Here is a 19,392-nt window from a genome sequence, read left to right as displayed (position 1 = left end):
AAGTATGTCCTGTCTCCCCTTCAAGTATGAAGGTTACTTGTAGTTATTTGTGTGAAAAAGGCAGTAGCTGGAGTTTAGGTTGAGATGGAGAAGTACAAACTTGAGAATTTCCCATGGATACTCTAGGAATACTAGGCCCAAGGAGATCATACAAGCTGAAGTTTCAGGAGAGTTCATACTATGCATCAAGATAGGCTGCAACAGTTAAGAGACAGAGGGGTAAAGCTTTATAGCATGAAGTGTTGGGTGTGTTCTTTTTACACCAAGTCTCATGCAACTTGATGTTTGCCAGATACTACTATCCCCATTTGAGTAGATATACCACAGTCCTCTAAATGATTCAAATAAGATTCCATGAGTCATCATTACCTCCCCTAACCCCCTAACAGATGACAAATGTCAGATCTTTTTCTTCCTATCCTATACCTTTACTGTCCTCTTAGCCTAGGCTTTGATCATCTCACCTGGATTTCTATAATGGTACCCTTGATTCTATTTGTCCTCTTCAAAACCATTCTCCAGGGAAGCGAGACTAAAGAGAGATCAGATCCTGTTTGTCTCCATACTAATACTTTCCACACAAGGTCATTTGCATTTAGAAATCTAATTTTGTTAATGAGTCCTAAAAGTTCCTCTATAATTTACATTCCTACAAATGATCCTACCTGTTTCTTCCCTTGGTTTTCTTGCTTCTCAAACATCCTTGCTCAGTCTTGTGCTTTATTCTTGGTTGTTAGCCTGGCTGCCTCTTTTTTATTATTTAGAATCTGTGTTCAATGAAGTCTTCTATGAGCATGCTTTCCAAAGTTACAATATTTGGATCTTGTACTTCCATCCTTTTCTATTTAATGACATTTGTTTTATTTCCTTCATTGCACTCATATATTGGATTAGAATCCATACACTCAATAAGTATTTCTTGTGCATCTAGTATATGCCAGGTATTGTTCAAGAACACTAAGAATAAATGAGAATCTCCAGTCTCATTAGTAACTCACAGTAGGAGTATAGGAAAAAAAACAGTACATAATAAGCATGGTATATAACTGCATTGTAGATATACTTGGCAATATATTAGGTAGCAAATATAATAGAAAAAAATGGAGTAAGTAAGAAACTGAGATTGGTAGCATTCAGAGCAGGCTGCATCTTAAATAAGGTAGAAGTATAGGTCTTATTGAGCTATTAATGTAGAGTTCTTTTGTTTCTTTTACTTTTAGCTTCAGCACCAGTGAGCAAAGTGAACAAATACTGTGCTTCTTCTAACTTTCATTCCACTTGGGGAAAAAAGAATATCATCATGTCAAACATTACGATTGACCCTGACGTCAAGCCTGGTGAATATGTCATCAAGAGCCTCTTTGCAGAATTTGCCATTCAAGCTGAAAAGAAAATTGAAGTTGTAATGGCCGAACCCTTGGTGAGTAAAGCTGACCTATAAATCTAAAATTTTTTTTTTTTACTTTTGCATTAACTTAAAAAATTTCAAAGGAAATAATGTAACTTGAAAAAAAATACTAAGAGTGAAGTGATGATCTGGGAAGCTTCAGTGACTTCAGAATTCACTTTGCTAGATTACTGCAGGTCATGAAAGAACAGAAAATGGACTTCAATGGTGAGAATTGTGGGACTAGTTAAAATATATCAGGAAATTAAAGGAAATCTAGAATATTCTGAAAGTTGTTGCTAAGATTATACTCTTACCAGAACTTGTAAGAAACCAGTGAACATATTTTGACACTTGTGGTGCATAAGGAAGAAAGAGAAAGACAAAAAGGCTTGGGCAAGTTCTGAAGATCTGTAAATGCTGCTTCAATGGGTTTTTATAGCGGTTAGATATGAAGGAAAAGAGATTGAGGACAAAGGCTCTTTGTTATATATAGTAAGGATGGCATAAAACTTTTTAAACTCAGGCATTAATGCAGAAGAAAGAGAAATGACTTAACCAGAATCAATAGAACTTGACAAGGATCAAATAGGAGTGGCATTTTGAATGAAAGTTAAAGATGGTTTAGAATGTTAAAACAGAAATATATTTACTTCAGAAAGAATAGGATGTTCTTGGTAGAAGAAATGAATAAGATACTTTTCATTTGTATGCATTAGCTTGACTTCTAGTAAACCAACAATATGTAATTCTTTGGTAGTTGAAAATTATTTCTGAGAACTCATGAGATGAATAAAAATGTTGATTTCGGCATCATTTATATTGAACTTAAAGGGGCAGGTGGTATATCAAAAGAAATTTTATTTTTGTAATGAATAGAAATATAATTTTCAAATAATATGGAAAAACAATTCAATGAAAAGTTATGGGATGTGGAAGTAAAGCATTCAGATCTTTTAAGAGAACAGCCAGCTTGTTGATGCAACTTTGTTCAAGTACCTTTGAAAACACCAGTTGCAGTGTAAGTAAGTCACTCTGATTTGAAGAGAGGAGATGTGTGATGACAGTGCCTGGGGTAAAATGGGCATGCATGCTGATGAGGATATAGCAGGTGAAATTAATTTGCTCCTATGCAACTGGATTAGGGTAAGGTGTTTAGCAACTTCAGACGCAGAAGACTTGTTGCTTGTCTGAAGTCCATAGCCTTGATCGGCAGGTGAGGAAAGGGCACAGTATCGTACTACTTCAACTACTTAAGCCATTTGTCTAGCGGAAAGGGCACAGTATTGTAGTAGTAACTTTAGGGGCTATGTGCTTCCTCACAAGGATAGAACAGAAGCGAGGGGAGGTGACAACCTCATTGAAGGAACTATTATTACATGCTCTTAATTTTCTCAGTGAAGAAGCAAGACATAAAATTACTGTTTGGAAAGGTAAGCTTCTTCTTTTTTTTTTTTTTTTGGCCAGTCCTGGGCCTTGGACTCAGGGCCTGAGCACTGTCCCTGGCTTCTTCCCGCTCAAGGCTAGCACTCTGCCACTTGAGCCACAGCGCCGCTTCTGGCCGTTTTCTGTATATGTGGTGCTGGGGAATCGAACCTAGGGCCTCGTGTATCCGAGGCAGGCACTCTTGCCACTAGGCTATATCCCCAGCCCGGTAAGCTTCTTCTTGATCATTAAGGTATTAATTATACCAAGGAAAGCATCTATAAAATTGTATTTCTTTAAGATAGATAGCTAAATCATTGACCTAATGTATGTTTCAAAACTATGCACATATCATTATATGTTGTATTATACATTGCTGATTTTTACACCAATATATTTACAGCATGTGCATAACATAAAGTTCTGTTTTAGAAATATTAATTATAATGTTGGGTGCCAGTGATTCACACCTAATAATACTAGTTATTACTCAGGAAGCTGAGATCTGAGGATTGTGGTCCAAAGCCAGCTTAGGCAGACAAATTATTGAGACTCTTACCTCTAGTCAACCAGCAAAAAGTCAAATGTAGAGGTGTGGCTCAAGTTGTAGAGTACCAGTTTTACACAAAAAATCCAAGGGAGGACAAGCATGAGGCCCTGACTTTTTAAGTCCCTGTACTAGCACCAAAACAAACAAACAAACTATAAAACCAAAAAGACACGACCAAATGATAAGCATTCAATAATAAATGCACTTAATGCACAAAACTTTGATTTCCTTTTTTAATAGTCTCTTTAAGTATGTGATATATTGTTCCAGTCACCTACCTAAATAGCATACACTAAAAAGGAAAACAATTTTAAAAATAAACATTAACCTATGTTATGCTGTTTGAAAATACAGAAAAGTAGGAAATTATAGCTTCAATGGTTTTTAGCTTGTGCACAACACATTTTGAAAACACTGCAGTTTGGTCTTAGTTTCCAAATATTACATTGTCTTAAAGAACTTTTAATTTTGAAATGTAAAGAATTTGAAAGCATGAAGAGAAAATGTAGATGAGATTACCTAATTTGATTGAGCTGATAAAATGGTAGTTAATATTTTTTAAAGTCTTTCTCCTTTTTCCTTCACATCAATGTTTAGTTCAGGCTGAGGCTCAGGCCATATCATACGAGGGCAGTGCAGATGCTTCTAACCAGCCACAAGCCACAGTGGCCTATTACCTTTCCATTTCCTTTTGCTCACTGGTCTTTACTTAATGTACAGCACAAATATTGTTACCTCTTTCTACTTCAAACCTCTTACTCATTATTATAGGAGTAAATTCAAGTTCTTGATAGGTATTTCATGGTCTTAGCCTTGTTTTAGTTCATATAATGTCTTCTGGGTCTCTTATCCTAATTTGTCGTGATACTTAAAAAATACTTTTTGCATGTATGTGCATGTGTGAGTGCATATGTGTGTTTCTTGCAACTGAAAATGCTTTATTTATTTATTTATTTATTTTTTTGGCCAGTCCTGGGCCTTGGACTCAGGGCCTGAGCACTGTCCCTGGCTTCTTCCCGCTCAAGGCTAGCACTCTGCCACTTGAGCCACAGCGCCACTTCTGGCCGTTTTCTGTATATGTGGTGCTGGGGAATCGAACCTAGGTCCTCCTGTGTCCGAGGCAGGCACTCTTGCCACTAGGCTATATCCCCAGCCCTGAAAATGCTTTTAACGCCTCCTTTTTTTCCCCTCACAACTTTGCTTAATTCTTCTAAACATTTCATAGTGGTCCTATTCTAATCTAAACATTTATTTTTACCATAATAATGTGTATTATGTACCTATAATGACCACATAGTAATTGTACATGGTACATACCTGAATGTACATACAGATTCTGACTGTTATAATCTGATAGTCATAATCTGTTACTTGATGCCAGGGACCAGGTGTCTCCTCTCTGCAGTATCTGCAGCACTCGCTGCCCATGCTGTAGATACTTTTAGGATAGGGGAAGGCTGAAGATTTGTATTTTAAATTGAATTGAGCCTTAAAGCCACTGCTGTGGCATCATGTCATTTTTCCACCAGACTTCTCAGTTCCTTTTGAATAGTTTGATGTTACAATATTTTACTTATTCATCTAATGAATAATTTTGGAGCTGTCTGTTAAGATAAGATTCTAAAATGATAGGTAGTAGTGGTGTGGGTCCAGTGTACATCGATGTTTCTATTCTGTCATCACTCTTGGAGAGAAGAGGCATTTCTGCTTATCCTTTCAGATACGGCAGGAAAATTCCCAAATCCTGGTCAAATTTTACAGATGCTCACCCATAAACACAGCAGTTCCTTCTTTTTTTTTTTTTTTTTTTTTTTTTGGCCAGTCCTGGGCCTTGGACTCAGGGCCTGAGCACTGTCCCTGGCTTCTTCCCGCTCAAGGCTAGCACTCTGCCACTTGAGCCACAGCGCCGCTTCTGGCCGTTTTCTGTATATGTGGTGCTGGGGAATCGAACCTAGGGCCTCGTGTATCCGAGGCAGGCACTCTTGCCACTAGGCTATATCCCCAGCCCCATGCAGTTCCTTCTTATCTAAGTCAGAGCTCTATCAGCTTTGTCTTCATTTATATGCAGGTCTGGGTAGATTGGAAATCTATAGCATCTAGATAATGAAGATGCATTTAATCTACTGTTGTGACAGTGTTTATCTTACAGGTTTATAGGCCTCCATCATGATTTTACTTATTTTGAAATTTATTCAGCTTATCATGCTTTGGAAATGATAAGCAGCCATCCAAAGAGTTCTCTTGAGTTCTCAAATGGCAATCTTGCAGAGTCACTTTAAAATCAACAGCCCCCAAAGCTTGTCAGGTACAAGGAAGTTGGGCTCATGTTCCAACAAGACAATGGGTTACAGAAACACTTAGAAGCACAAATGTAAGTGCCTTTTGCTGAAAGAAATTAGTCTACCACCCAAATGAGAGAATTGGCTTTTTAATTCCCTTATTAGAAACCATAATAAAAGGAGGTTAAGGAGGCCAAAGGAAACTGAAGATTAGCTGAGCTTGATATTTAGCACAGCTTCATCTTAGAAGGAAGATTGAGGAAGGGCAATCATTGATTGAAATTGCAGTTTGGAAACTATGCAATTCAACACTTTAAGTTCTTCCTAAAAGGAGGTGGATCGATCTTAGGCAATGGTCCAGGTAAAGCCTTGCTCGCCTATTAATCTTGTAGATAGCCAAGCACTAGAAAATAAAGCAAAAAAAAAAAAAAAAAAAAAAAAAAAAACGGCTTTAACCAATCACCCGATCATCTAGATCTTAAGTAACCTGTTTAGGCCTCAGTATTAAAAAAAAACAACACTGCAGCCCCCCGCCCTTTTGAGAGTATTAAGTACATATACATTTTCAAAGAAATGAATTTCTTTTTTCTTGTGTGATCCATTTGCCAGAATTTTCTCATTAGTTTTTGTCTTCTGCGTGTGTGTGTGTGTGTGTGTGTGTGTGTGTGTGTGTGTGTGTGTGTGTGTGTGTGTGTGTGTGTGTGTGTGTGTGTGTAGTGGGGCTTGAACTCACGGTTTGAGTGCTGCTCCTTAGCTTTTTTTGTTCAAGATTGGGGCACTCTCACCAGAGACACAGCTCCATTTTTGGCTTTTGGAGGTGCTAATGGAGTTGAGAGTCTCATGGGCTTACCTGTCCATACCATACTGAGATCAAACCATGATTCTCAGATATCAGCTTCCCCAGCAGCTAGGATTATAGGTGTCAGCCACTGACACTTGGTTGGAAGAGATTTTTTGATGTGGTTTTCAGTGTCTAATCAGACCAGCAACTTCAGCTCTTTTTTTTTTTTTTCTTCTCTAGTTAGTCCAAGTACCCTGAGATGGTTCTTGTACTACCGAGAGTGGGAGAGATTAGGCATTGGCTGCTAGCAAACATAATCAGAGGCTAGAGGCAGAAGAAAACTAGAGATTGTAGTATATAAATTTTTCTTTCCTCATCTTCAATTATTGTTATCTCCCAGTTGGAACCTATCTTGCCTTTCATTAAGAAGGTAATACCTCTGTAAGATGAAGAGATTGTCAGCTTGCTCTGCAGATGGATAAAAAGAATGGGAGAGTCTGAATCTCTCTTAAATAATTTTTTACAACAATCTTTCAACCACCTTTATTTTTATCTTCACTATCCCTTTCCTTACAGAGACCTAACTTCTCAATTCCTGAGCCTTCTGGGATTTGCAAAGCATCCATTGGGCTATCTTTCCTTTACTCGGTATGGCAAGCTTACGCCTCAGTGGTTATGCTCAAATGTCATTTTCCTGCAGCTTTCCTGTCTGTCTCTCTTTTCCTGAAATCTCAGTCCCCGCTCCACCCTCCTGTCCTACTGTCTGTCTAACATAGTTTGAAGTCCCTTGCTGTCTTATTAAGCTGTCTGCTCCAAGAGTTCAGAGGTTGTTTACAGATTGTTACTGGCTGTGTCTCAAGAGCATAGAATGGTCCCTTCCCTGATGAACACTCAGTACACAAGCGATTTCCAAGGATATTTACAGACTTCTGTGTTTTCTTCTTCCTCCTCTTCCTCCTCCGCCTCCTCCTTCACTTCCTCCTCCCCCCCCCCTTTTTTTTGCCAGTCTTGGGGCTTGAACTCAAGGCCTGAACACTGTCCCTGGCTTCTTTTTGCTCAACGCTAGCACTCTACCACTTCTGGCTTTTTCTATACATATGTGGTACTGAGGAATCGAACCCAGGGCTTCATGTATACAAGGCAAGCACTCTACCACTAGGCCATATTCCCGAGCTTATGTTTTCTTTTACCTACTTAGGAGCCATTATTTAGTGAGATGAGTTTTGTCTTTATTTTTATTTATTTATATTTTTTTGTTGGTTGTGGGGCTTGACCTCAGGGCCTGAGCACTGTCCCTGAGCCTCTTTGTGCTCAAGGCTAGTGTTCTACCACTTGAGCCACAACATCCCTTCTGGTTTTTGAGTGGTTAATTGGAGATGAAAGTCTCACAGAGACGTTTCTGTGCAGACTGGCTTCCAACCATGGCCCTCAGATCTCAGCCTCCTGATTATCTAGGATTACAGGCGTGAGCCACTGGCACCCAGCAAGTTAATTAGGTTCTTGCTTACTTTTTACCTTCTCTTTCTCTTTGACCTTTTGATTTTGTTATTATAAAAGTTATATTACCATTATCTTAGTGGGAAAAATGTTGATTATGTGTGTTCAGCCTGCCATCTTTCATTTCAACTTACTTTCATATTTCAGTATCATTGTTTTACATGCTGTTGAAAATCTTTTGAGTAAATCCTCCTGCTTCCTTTTATCTATTGATAGTATGTATGTACACAAGTATAGAAGTAAATTAGAATATGAAGGATTGTATACATTAGAATTATTTATTTTTACATTATAATGAAAGTAATAACTATATGAAAATTAGAAATAGTTCTACTAAAGGTTATATAAATCATCCTATATAAATTTGTCTTAGTCTTTCTAGCAGTCTTATATATTATTTCAATAAATGAAAATAACATGTATTTATCTTTCTCCAGCTTCTATTGGTACTTTTGTACTTCATTTTGGTTCTGTGAGAAAAATGCCACTATGTTATTTATTTATATAAGTCTTATATGGTCACAATAATAGCAAAATAGTACAATTACCACAATATGTTTGGATCATGGCTGTATCATTGTAGATGGTGATGTGTCTTACTTTTAATGCTAAGTTACATAGACCATCAACATTTAAAAAATTATGTGTCCTGCAAATCAGTACAGTTTTCCCTCTTTTCCATGGTTTTAGTTACTGTAGGTCAGCCATGATCCAAACATATTAAAAGTAGAAAATTCCAGAATTTATTTGAACATTAACTTTCTTTATAGTATATTGTGGTAATTGTACTATTTTGCTATTATTGTGACTTACATGTTACAAAGAAAGTATTTTGGGGGTTTGGAGCTGTCTGTGGTTTAGCCATGCACTTGAGGTCTTGAGAGGATGCCTCATAAATAAGGGGGGAGTGTGGTGTACCTGTTTAAGCAATAATTAGGACAGCCTGAGCCACACTAGAATGAAGCTGAGAGGTTAACAAAGGTCTCATTAGTGATTTATGCTTAATGCAATACATTTAGTACATGCTTTTTTTATTGATAGTAAGTGTGAGCATTCATTCAAAGTAAAAGCCTGGTACTGTTGGCTCATGCCTGAAATCCTTTCTATTCAGGTGGCTGACGTCTGACGATCACAGTTTGAAGCCAACCCAAGCATGAAAATTCACGAGACTTTTACCTCCAGTTAACTACTAAAAATGCTAGAAGTAGAGCTATGGTTCAAGTCAAATTTCTCAGGGACTGTGTCTAGGCCCTGAGTTCAAGTCTCAGGATAGGTGTGCATGTGCACACACATGCGTGCACACACACACACTCACTCACACAATCTCACTATGAAAAAAAAAAAAAAACAGCTCCTCTTCCTGCTTCAGGAAAAGCCCAGTAAAGATAATAAATCTTAGAAATCTTTGAGGAAGTATGGGATTGTTGAAAAATAAAAAATAATAAGTATAAGTCAACAGTGAATTTCTGAAAAGGTTATAGTTCTTTATTACAACTTTTCTATTTAGGTATTAATGATCTTAAATTTTAATATTCACAGTGAAATGAGGATCAGAGAAGTTGGGAGAAGACTGGCTAGCACATCCCTGGCCCCCATCTTAGATACAAGTTTTCTTTAATGTATCTTTAAAAGCTCAGAATTTTTTTTTTAAAGTATCAGATGCTTTGGGGAACAGTATTCTACTGGATGTCCTAAGAATATTACTCATTGTTTTACTTAAATTTTAGATCTAATTAATTTGGCACCTGTATTGATTGTACAGAATATTCATCATGCCACATGTGAGTGGTGTATGATTTGGCTTTATGGACAGATAACAGCTGAAGTGTGCTCAGCCTGTGAAGGCTCCTGTGATCTAGACAAGCCCCACACTTTCCCTGTTAGCAAATGAAAGTGCCTAGGTTTCCAAGTTTGCCTCGCCCCATTTAAGTTAGAAACTTGAATCTCAGACAGATGGGAAAGTTATATATAATTTTTGTAGCAAAATATACATGTGATTTTATTTAGGTAAAGTTTAGTCATAATGAGAGAAGGAAATTTGAACTCTATTGAATAGGGAGGCATCATGAGTATGCAAATTGAGTTTTCCCTCAGCTGATTGGATGGCTCCTATCCACTTGAAAAGGGTGACCATTCCTCAGTGCTGATTCTAATGTCCATCTCTTTTGGAAACTCTTACCACCATACCCAGAAGTAATACTTTACCAATTCTCTGGATATCTCTTTATCCAGTCAAGTTAATAATTAAAATGTATAAGTCATATATGGTTTGAAGCCAGCCTGGAAAGAAAAAAATCCAAGAGACTGTCATTTCTAGTTTACCAGCACAAAGTCAGAAGTGGAAGTATGGGGCTGAAGTAATAGAGTGTCAGGCATGAGTATAAAGCCAAGCAAGAGTATGAGTCACTGAGTTCAATCCCTAGTACTGATATAAGAAAACGACAGCCCCCCCCCCCTTCAGTTACAGCTAGCTAAGTATTTATATTGTAATCTCAGAATTCTAAATTTTCTTTTTCTGGAGGTACTGATGATTGAACTATCAGAGCCTTGTGCTTACAAGGTACTCTATCACAGCAATACCTCCAGTCCTTTTCCTCTTTAGATATTTTGGCAGTAGGGTTTCACTTTTATGTTCAGGTTGGCCTCGTAGAGTGCTTGCCTAGTGCACATACAAAGCTCTAGGTTGGTGCCCAGTACAACAACAACAACAACACAAAGACAAAATCAGTTGTACATGGCTTATCTACAGTATAGAGTAATTGCTTTGTACATGACAGGCTGAGTTCATAGTACCCTTTAAGACTTTAAAAATTGTTGAGAGTTTCTGCATAAAATGTATAGGTTGCTTTGCCTGTAGTGCTACTGATGAACAAGGAAATTATAAATAATAATTGACTTGGCAGCAGGCCGACATCTAAATCATACATGAGGGAAATTTTTGATTAAATAAGCTGCTTTCCTAAAGTGATAGTTCCAGGCAGTCTAACTAGTTTTTAGTAAATTTTAGAAAATGATAGTCTTCATTTTTGAGCTGTTACAGTACATAGAGACAAATGGACTACTCCCCACCCCACCCCCATTTTTTTCATCTTACCTAAAGTTAGCATATTGCTAGCTTGTTTTTTCAGATGAGAAACTAAAGCACAGAGAGTTCAGATTTTAGCCGAAGATCACTCACCTGATAATGGTAAAGCCATCTGCCAAATCAAAGCCATCTGGCTGCCGTGAGCCTAGCTCATATCATCATGGGAGGCTGCTGTACTCTACACACCAGGCAAATGAATGACCTGAATAACAAAAACATACTGCTGACTTTTGAACTTCAATCTAAACAGGACCTTTGTTGAACTTCTAACTTGTAATTAGTCTTAACTGTTGAACTTGATCTTGTGCCATAGTCATTCTTGTTCGGATATGGCTGTGAGAACCTGTGTGGGAAGTTCAAATCCTAGTACGGTGATTCAGCAAGGTGGACGTTTATATTTCTCTAAAACAACCTAATTACAAATGGAACAAAAGCACAACCAATTCCTAAATCTAAACTGCTTTTTTATTTGGAATATTTCTAGTATTTCTTATTTATGCTTTTTTTTTTTAAATTGTAGGAGAAGTTGCTGTCCAGATCTCTTCAGAGGGGTGAAGACCTTCAGTTTGACCAGGTACAGCATTTTCTTCTTCTTCTTCTTCTTTTTTTTTTTTTTTTTTTGCACAGGGAGATACAGGGATACATTTTATTTTCCTGGAAAGAAATTATGTCATCTAATGGTCTGGTCAAAATATCTCACATTAAGAAATTTGTTTTGTTTCATGATCCTGTGTATCCTTACACAGTCGATTCTTTTGGAATTAGTAGTTGATTTTTATTTATTAACAGTCTTAGGGTTTCAACTCAGGGCCTGGGCACTGTCCCTAAACTCCTTTTGCTTAAGTCTAGCACTCTAACACTTGAGCTAAGTTCCACTCTGGCTTCCCCCTCCCCCCCTGTGATTAATTGGAGATCAGAGTCTCATGTACTTTCTTGCTTGGGCTGGCTTTCAACCACAATCTCAACCACAATCAGATATCATCCTCCTGAATAGCTAGGATTATAGTGTGAGCCACCAGGTTCCAGCTAGTTGTTGCTTCTTTTTAAGCAGGTAATAGAAAAAGTTATAAACTTAAGTGATTTTAATTCACTTACCATTTTAGAACTTTTACTTTTCACATTAATCTTTTTAATAATATGCCTTTGAAAATTCTCTCAGAAGACTTCTAAATATAGAGAAACTCATGTAACCCTTCCCCTAACATCAGTATTTTTCTCCTACTGAGTTTTTATGTGGGTTCAAAAACTGTTTTATCGTAATTATTTTGTTATATGTTGACTATTTGGAATAATCAATAACCTAGATTAGTTTTCTGTTGTCACCTAGTATTCCTGGCCACATTACTCAAAATATATCTAAGAAAAAGAAGTCTGGGCTGGGAATGTGGCTTGGTGGTAGAATGTATGCCTAGCATACATGAGGCCCTATGTTTGATTCCTTGTTACTACATAAACAAAAAATAAATATACTTAAATAATAAAAAAAGAAAAAGAAGTCCATGCTGAGATTAGACTAGCCCACTGGATTAAAAAGAATAGTTAGGATTAATTGGATTTAAATACTATGTTCCTGGAGACTCCCCACCCTCAAGTTTTGCCATATCAGAGCCACCAAGTGGTGTATGACAGTACAACTCCTGTGTTTACTGCAGCTCTCCCGGTGCAAGCAGACCCCAGTCTCCAAAGGAATCAGAAACAGGTGGACTAGTTAGTTCTTTTTCATAATCAGAACACTTTACACAATGCTTCTCAAATCTTAGATTTCACATGTTGAATACACTTCATTAATCAATGAAGAATCATGATTCAAAATCAGATTAAATATTACACTTTTTTTTCTGTTTTCCTATATTAACTATCAAAAACTATGTATGATCATGTCTTATACTTTTCTTTGTGTGAGGTAAATTGTTTTGGTAAATATTTTTAGTAGCAAATATTTTGTTGTCCTCTTTTAGGTGTTAAAAGGGATTTCCTTTGTGTATTTCTGTTTATTTTAATAAAATACAAATTTAAAACAGTTAAATAGAGCTAATTCCTTGCATTAGAAACTGTATAAATTATGGTAACATAATGAATGAAAGAGTAAAGGAAGGTATACATAACCAAACAGAAGAAAGTCTTTATAATCAAATAAGTTACTTCATTCTTTAACTATTTTCTTGGATGAAGTTATTTGGAAATTATGTAGAATATGAAATGTTAGGGAATTAAAATGTTCGATTTCTAGAGATAATGATTTATCTTCATTAATAGACTTCCTAAGGTCATAGAACTTACAGAGCCTTAAATATTTGTACAACCTGCATTAATTTTTCAAATAAGTCAACGGAGATTCATGGATCATATTTGAAAATGTAATGATGATGTTAAATGTTAAATGATGATGTTTGTATGTACATTGGGTTAGATTCAGAAATACTTATGAAGAGAGAGTTTTCTGTTGGAATCTTCAAGATAAGAACAGTCATCAGCCCTTGAACGGTAGCTACTTCAGGCAGATAATGACAATCTTTTGTTCACATATGCATAGAGAAGCTGGTGAGACATGAAGTAGATATTATTTATTCAAGTTATTCCTAAGAGTTCTGCCATAAGTACCCATGTGCATGATTGGTGGTGCTGGACATGGCTGTACAACATGTGAGTGGCGTATAAAGGCAAAAAAAAAATGTTTGAAAGCCATGGAGATAAACTGGTTTTGGAAAAAGTTATTAGTAGTTGAAACTTTCTCTATTCGATTGGGTGGCTAACCTAGGTCTTATTTTAATTTTCAAGCAGTTACATTTGAGTTGCTATGCTTATTCATTTCCAAATGATAGCTAGTGGAGTTATTCTGCTACGTTTGATGCTACATTTTAGTTTCTGGTGTATCTTGTGTTTTAGTTGATAAGCTCTATGAGCTCAGTAGCAGAGCACTGTCTCCCTTCCTTACTCCGCACCTTGTTCGACTGGTACAGACGACAAAATGGAGCTGAAGATGAGTCTTATGAGTACAGGCCTCGATCTAGCACAAAGTCTAAGGGGTAAGTGGCTTTTTTCCCACTGTTTTACCTAAACTCTAAACATCTCTGGTGAAGGAAGTAATAATGTTATCTGTTCAAAGTTCTTGTTCCTTGGTTTGTAAGCATAGAGCTTTTTGTTGTGAAGGTGGTAGTAAGTAGGGAAGGAAAATTCATACTTAAATCATAAATCAAGAAGTACCAATTAAACTAGATGGAGCCCTGCAATGCCCATCCCCTTGTAGCAATGTGAAAATTGACCTATACAGTGCTATTCAGGTAGTTCAGTCATAGGAGCTTTAACAGTCATAGGGAAAATTAAGAGCCTATTCACATGGCTAATGAAGGAAACAATTGTGATATACAGTAAGAATAAAATACCTAGACACTCTCTTGGCCTCACATCCTAGAGCTTGTCTTTTCTATCTTGGATGGCATGTAACAGCTATAATATTCAGGCAGTTGCCCATAATTCAGCATCATTGACTTTCATAGATGCCGTTTGTGACTTTTCAATTTAGGTTTATTAGTTCATACTCTATTTTCACCTCAAAAAAGTTAGAACTCTAGTTTCTATTCTTAATTTTAAGATGGATCAATGCTACCTTTTCTGAAGGAATTTTAAATAGTTTTCTTCTTTCTAATAATTCTGTTAGATTAGGTTTGATTTCTTATAGATATAATAGAGAAGCGTATGTGTAAATAATCAGTGTCTAAAATGAAAGAATATGTTGTATACATTACTTCAGTCACTTAAAAACCCCTACGACTCCCTATCCTGTAGCAAGCAAGCAGGAGCACAGTTAAGTAGCATGAACTACCAGCCAGCAGTCCTAAAACTTAGTTGTAATGCAATACTAATTTGGGGGTTTTGTTTCAGAGATGAACAGCAACGAGAAAGAGATTACCTTCTGGAAAGACGTGACTTAGCAGTCGATTTCATTTTTTGTTTAGTTTTAGTTGAAGTTCTAAAGCAGGTAAGTGCTCTATCTGCAGTCTGTTTCTTAGTCCTTTGCTCCCTGTCTCCATATTTCTGTTTCTTCATTTAGGATCTAACCTCTCCAATTATGACCAACATAAACTAAGCACCTTGAATTTAATTACGCTTCTTTCAGTTTCCTGGGGCTTGCCTGCTTGCCTGTACCTGTCTGTTTTCCTTATTCTTTCTTCCTTCATATGCCATTTGAGATATGAAGTTTTGTTAGCAAGATGCAACTGAATGGACATCAGGTTAAATACGGGTTTTTAGCTTTAACTACAGTCAGCCTGTCATTTAGCTACTTCTGACCCTCTTTACTTCTGTTTCATTTCTCTTCCTAAGCCTACAGGCTGCATTTCAACATGTAATAATTATGCAGTTAGCTGAGGAATGAGATGATTTAATAAAGGTGAGACTTAATTGTCAAGTGCAAATAGTTTTCAGACAGATGATGAGTTACATGCATTCATTCATGAGCACTAGAATGCCTACTGTGCACTGGCATTGTTGCAGGCTTTCAACTCAGGAACTTAGATCTGAATGAAATGGATAGTGAAGATTAAAATATATCACTCAGGCGCTGGGAATATGGCCTAGTGGCAAGAGTGCTTGCCTCACATACATGAAGCCCTGGGTTCGATTCCTCAGCACCACATATATAGAAAATGGCCAGAAGTGGCACTGTGGTTCAAGTGGCAGAGTGCTAGCATTGAGCAGAAAGAAACCAGGGACAGTGCTCTGGCCCTGACTGAGTTCAAGGCCCAGGACTGGCGTGCTCGCGCGCACCCCGCCCCCCCATATATATATATATTTCAATATCATCTTAGAATTTTTACTATGCAACTTTAGTACTAGTGTACAAATACTTTTATTGATTTTGAAAGCTTTTTTTTTAAGTTCACAGTCTTTAAAAAGTTCTATATCATTCAAATATGTTTTTTAATTTCTAGTCATGGACATTATGTGGTTTAGAAAAAAAGCCTAAAGAAGTTATATTTCATATATGACATTTAGATAGATAATTTTGGTTTTGTTATACAGAGTGGGTATATGATAAATATGATAAATAGCAAATGTAAAACATAAAAAGTAATTGGTAGTCTGTTTTTACATATGTTTTGAATTGTAATCATTGATAGTTTGTTCTTTTTTAATATATGTGAAATAATGGTTATTTTATACTTTGAACTCTGCAAAAAATTACAAATATGTAAGAGAGATAAACATTCAAGGTAAAATTACCTTAATCTGTGGCTTTTACAAGATTTCTCAGGAGTTATAAGGAACAAATTTTCTTCAGGATTTATGTTAACAAGCTGTATCTGTAAGTTTAGTTGGGATGCGAAGACCCTAAAGCTATAATAAATAGAATAGGAGGAGCTGGGATTAGAATGTACCATGAACGGACTTGCTTATTACTCTTTTGTTGCTCTGTAGCATTTGTTGAGTGTTACATGTAGGTTATTGGAGTTTTTTAGATGTCTTCACTTAAATAGAATAGGGTTTTTTTTCTTTATTTTTTAATTTTTTTTTATTTTTTAAGTTTTTATTATAAAACTGATGTACATAGAGGTTACAGTTTCATACGTTAGGCATTGGATACATTTCTTGTTAGAATAGGGTTTTTTCTTTCAGTCTAATTGTATACTCTCTACCCAGATATTTGACTGCTTTATGATCTAACTCCACAATGCCTTTTCTCCTTTACTGATGACATTCTCCTAGCAGTAAGTCCCTTCTCATCAAAAAAATCGCCTATTATTGTACTCGCTTCAGAGCTTCAACTCATGGGAAACCTGTGGAGCTGTTTGGCTTCTCTTCATCCTTCTGCTTTCTGTTCTTTCTCCTCCTCCTTCTATGGTCTTCCTTCTCAATTTCACTTTTCCTTATCTTCTTCCACAATCCTTGCTGAAGGAAAACTTCAGAATCTATAAGCTTTCTTTAGTTGGCTCATTTTTCACAATGATTTCTGATTCATGGGTTGTGTGGTACAGAAATATAGTGGCTCTGGTAGTAGTGTGAGATAGAAATATAGTGGCTCTGGTAGGAGTCTTTGTCTTTTCTTCATTTGCCATATTGTTCCTACCAGGCATGCCTTTCCACTGTCATTTACCATTTCTGTCAATACCTTGGTTCAAATGCATTCAACAAGGAAAAAAATAGATCACCAAGAAAAAAAATATCCTTTCTCTAAAATTCTGGTAGCCCTTTCCCAGAGTAAGAGGCAAGTCTTTGTTAGCTTCTCAAAAACTGCAGAAAATGAAGTTAAAAAAAATCAATAGAGCTTTCCTGAAATCATAATAAATGAATCCAATTTTCTTCTGCCAAGAAGACATAGAGTTTAATAGATCCCGACAGTAGTAAAGATAATATATCTTGAATCTACTAGGATTTTTACTTTTGTCTCATGTAATATACCCATATTAAAATGTTTTTTAGTTTTAATTTTTATAGGATGGACAGTTCCTAGGCTATTGAGGTATTGATACACAGTGGTTCAGGAATAACTATTCTTTGTGGCTTAATGCTGAATTCATGGAATAAATGACTTGGATAACAATGTCTTCAGTAATATCCACGTATTTAAGAAGTCAACCCACCTGTCTTTTCCCCCCTCCCTCCCCGACTCTTCTTCTCCCCCTTTATGATAGTAGTACCACTGCTGGGGCTTGAAATCAAGATCTAGGCTCTGTCCTTCAGCTTTTTCCACTCAGGGCTGATATTCTACCACTTGTGCTACAATTCCACTTCTGGCTTTTTGCTGGCTAATGGAGATAAGAGTCTCATGAATCTCGAACCTTCTTACCTGTGCTGGCTTTGAACCACAAGCCTCAGAGCTTAGCTTCCTTGGTAGCTAGCATCACAGGCATAAGCCACTAGTGCTTCATCCCTTATACTTTTGACATAGTCTTGCTAGAGTTGCCTAGGCTAGCTTGAATCAGTCTCCTTCTAACTCAGCCTCCTGAGTGCTGGCATTATAAGTTTGTACCACAGTGTCTGACTTGTTTAGCGTTCTTTGTGCACAAAGAACTTTTGTGCCAACAGAGCATTATGAATCTTGGGAAATGGCCAGGGAATATATTAATATCTCAGCTCCCTTTCTTGCTTGCTGTATAACTTGATTATCTATAAGCTTTCCTTTTTATAAAAATGGATGATTATGGTATCATTTTTTGTAGAATCAAGGGAACTAAATACGATAATGCTCAGCTTATAGAAAGCTCTCAACAAGTGATAACTGTTATTTTCATTTTATAAATAAAAGTTCTGAGATGTGTGTTGGTGAAGATTTTATAATATATTTCAATTAAAATTTTTTCCAATTCTTCCTTTAAAAACAAAACTTTATGAAATTCATTTTCATTATTTTTGAGCCAAACTGCAGTGTGCACCTCCTGTGCCTTTTTCCCCTTGGAAAATATCATTTCTTGGAAGATGTTCAGAGTCCACTGATCAGTCATTTCCATGTGGTTCTCTTGCATAGTCTACCATGTACACGATTTGGCAGTCCTTGTAACTCTGAGATTATAAAATGCATTAGACAATATAGTAACTACTAAGATCTTTTTTTTCTAATTTCCCATCTTCTTCCTTTCATTTTTCTGTCCATATTTTTTAAGTCGTTGCCTAGTTGCCTGCATCACATAAGAACAGCAGTAGAAACTTACTGGAGTGCTTCTAGGTGCTATTTTAGTCTATTTTGTTTCTTTAATGTGTTTGGACAATTTTGCTGGCTATAAAATAACTAGCATATTCCTATGCTACATCAATATTTTGTATAGGAGTATAAACAAATACAATCAATATGTTTTATTTAAAATTGTGAAAGTAATAAAAAGGGAAAATATACTTATGAGAAAGGAATGAAATGATAGAGCTCTTTTGTCCTCCCCAGATTAAAAAATAAAATAAAAAGATAAGTCCTATTCTTAGAGATTAAATAACGTTCATATCACAAATCAGAAAAATATAGATATCTTAATGTTTAGATGTACCCTGAACAAAATGACTACATGCAGGTTGGTCATAAAAATGTAGATAGCACCTTCAGATAGTACATTCAATGTAGATGCCATCTAATACTTTTTATACAATAGATTCATATTTAAGTGCTGACTGATTACTTTCTCTGACTGGCTTATTATATTGTTATACTGAATATAAGTTGTACAGTGAAATAAGTTATTAAAGCATGTATAAAATATTGCCAATATATTTTCTCATAGATGGAGAAATTTAAATAAAATATCTTTTTAAAAAAACAAAAACTTTATCCCTGTTTGTAAAATCAGTGATATGAAATGATGTGGAAATCGGCAGTATCTTTTCAAGTAGAGTTAAAGTTTAGTTATAACAAGTTAGGTCTCAAAATTTTTATTTAATTTAAATATGAAACTAAATACTGTG

General features: G+C 36.2%; 1 protein-coding gene across 8 annotated transcripts in view; it reads left to right on the top strand.

Moving 5' to 3' along the window:
- Fryl (FRY like transcription coactivator) overlaps nt 1-19,392 on the top strand; it is a 166,340-nt gene that overhangs the window by 38,810 nt on the left and 108,138 nt on the right. For all 8 annotated transcript variants that reach the window (XR_007213545.1, XM_048364235.1, XM_048364232.1 and 5 more), the window contains exons 2-5: nt 1,221-1,420; nt 11,525-11,578; nt 13,891-14,030; nt 14,887-14,983. Coding sequence is in view for 7 of the 8 variants with exons in the window: in XM_048364235.1 (XP_048220192.1) it covers nt 1,301-1,420; nt 11,525-11,578; nt 13,891-14,030; nt 14,887-14,983 (411 nt within the window). In the remaining variant the exon portion in view is untranslated. The remainder of the gene's footprint in view (nt 1-1,220; nt 1,421-11,524; nt 11,579-13,890; nt 14,031-14,886; nt 14,984-19,392) is intronic.

The sequence above is a fragment of the Perognathus longimembris genome, chromosome 16, assembly GCF_023159225.1.
Source record: "Perognathus longimembris pacificus isolate PPM17 chromosome 16, ASM2315922v1, whole genome shotgun sequence".
Classification (NCBI taxonomy): Eukaryota; Metazoa; Chordata; class Mammalia; order Rodentia; family Heteromyidae; genus Perognathus; species Perognathus longimembris.
This window is presented reverse-complemented; position numbering and strand designations above follow the sequence as displayed.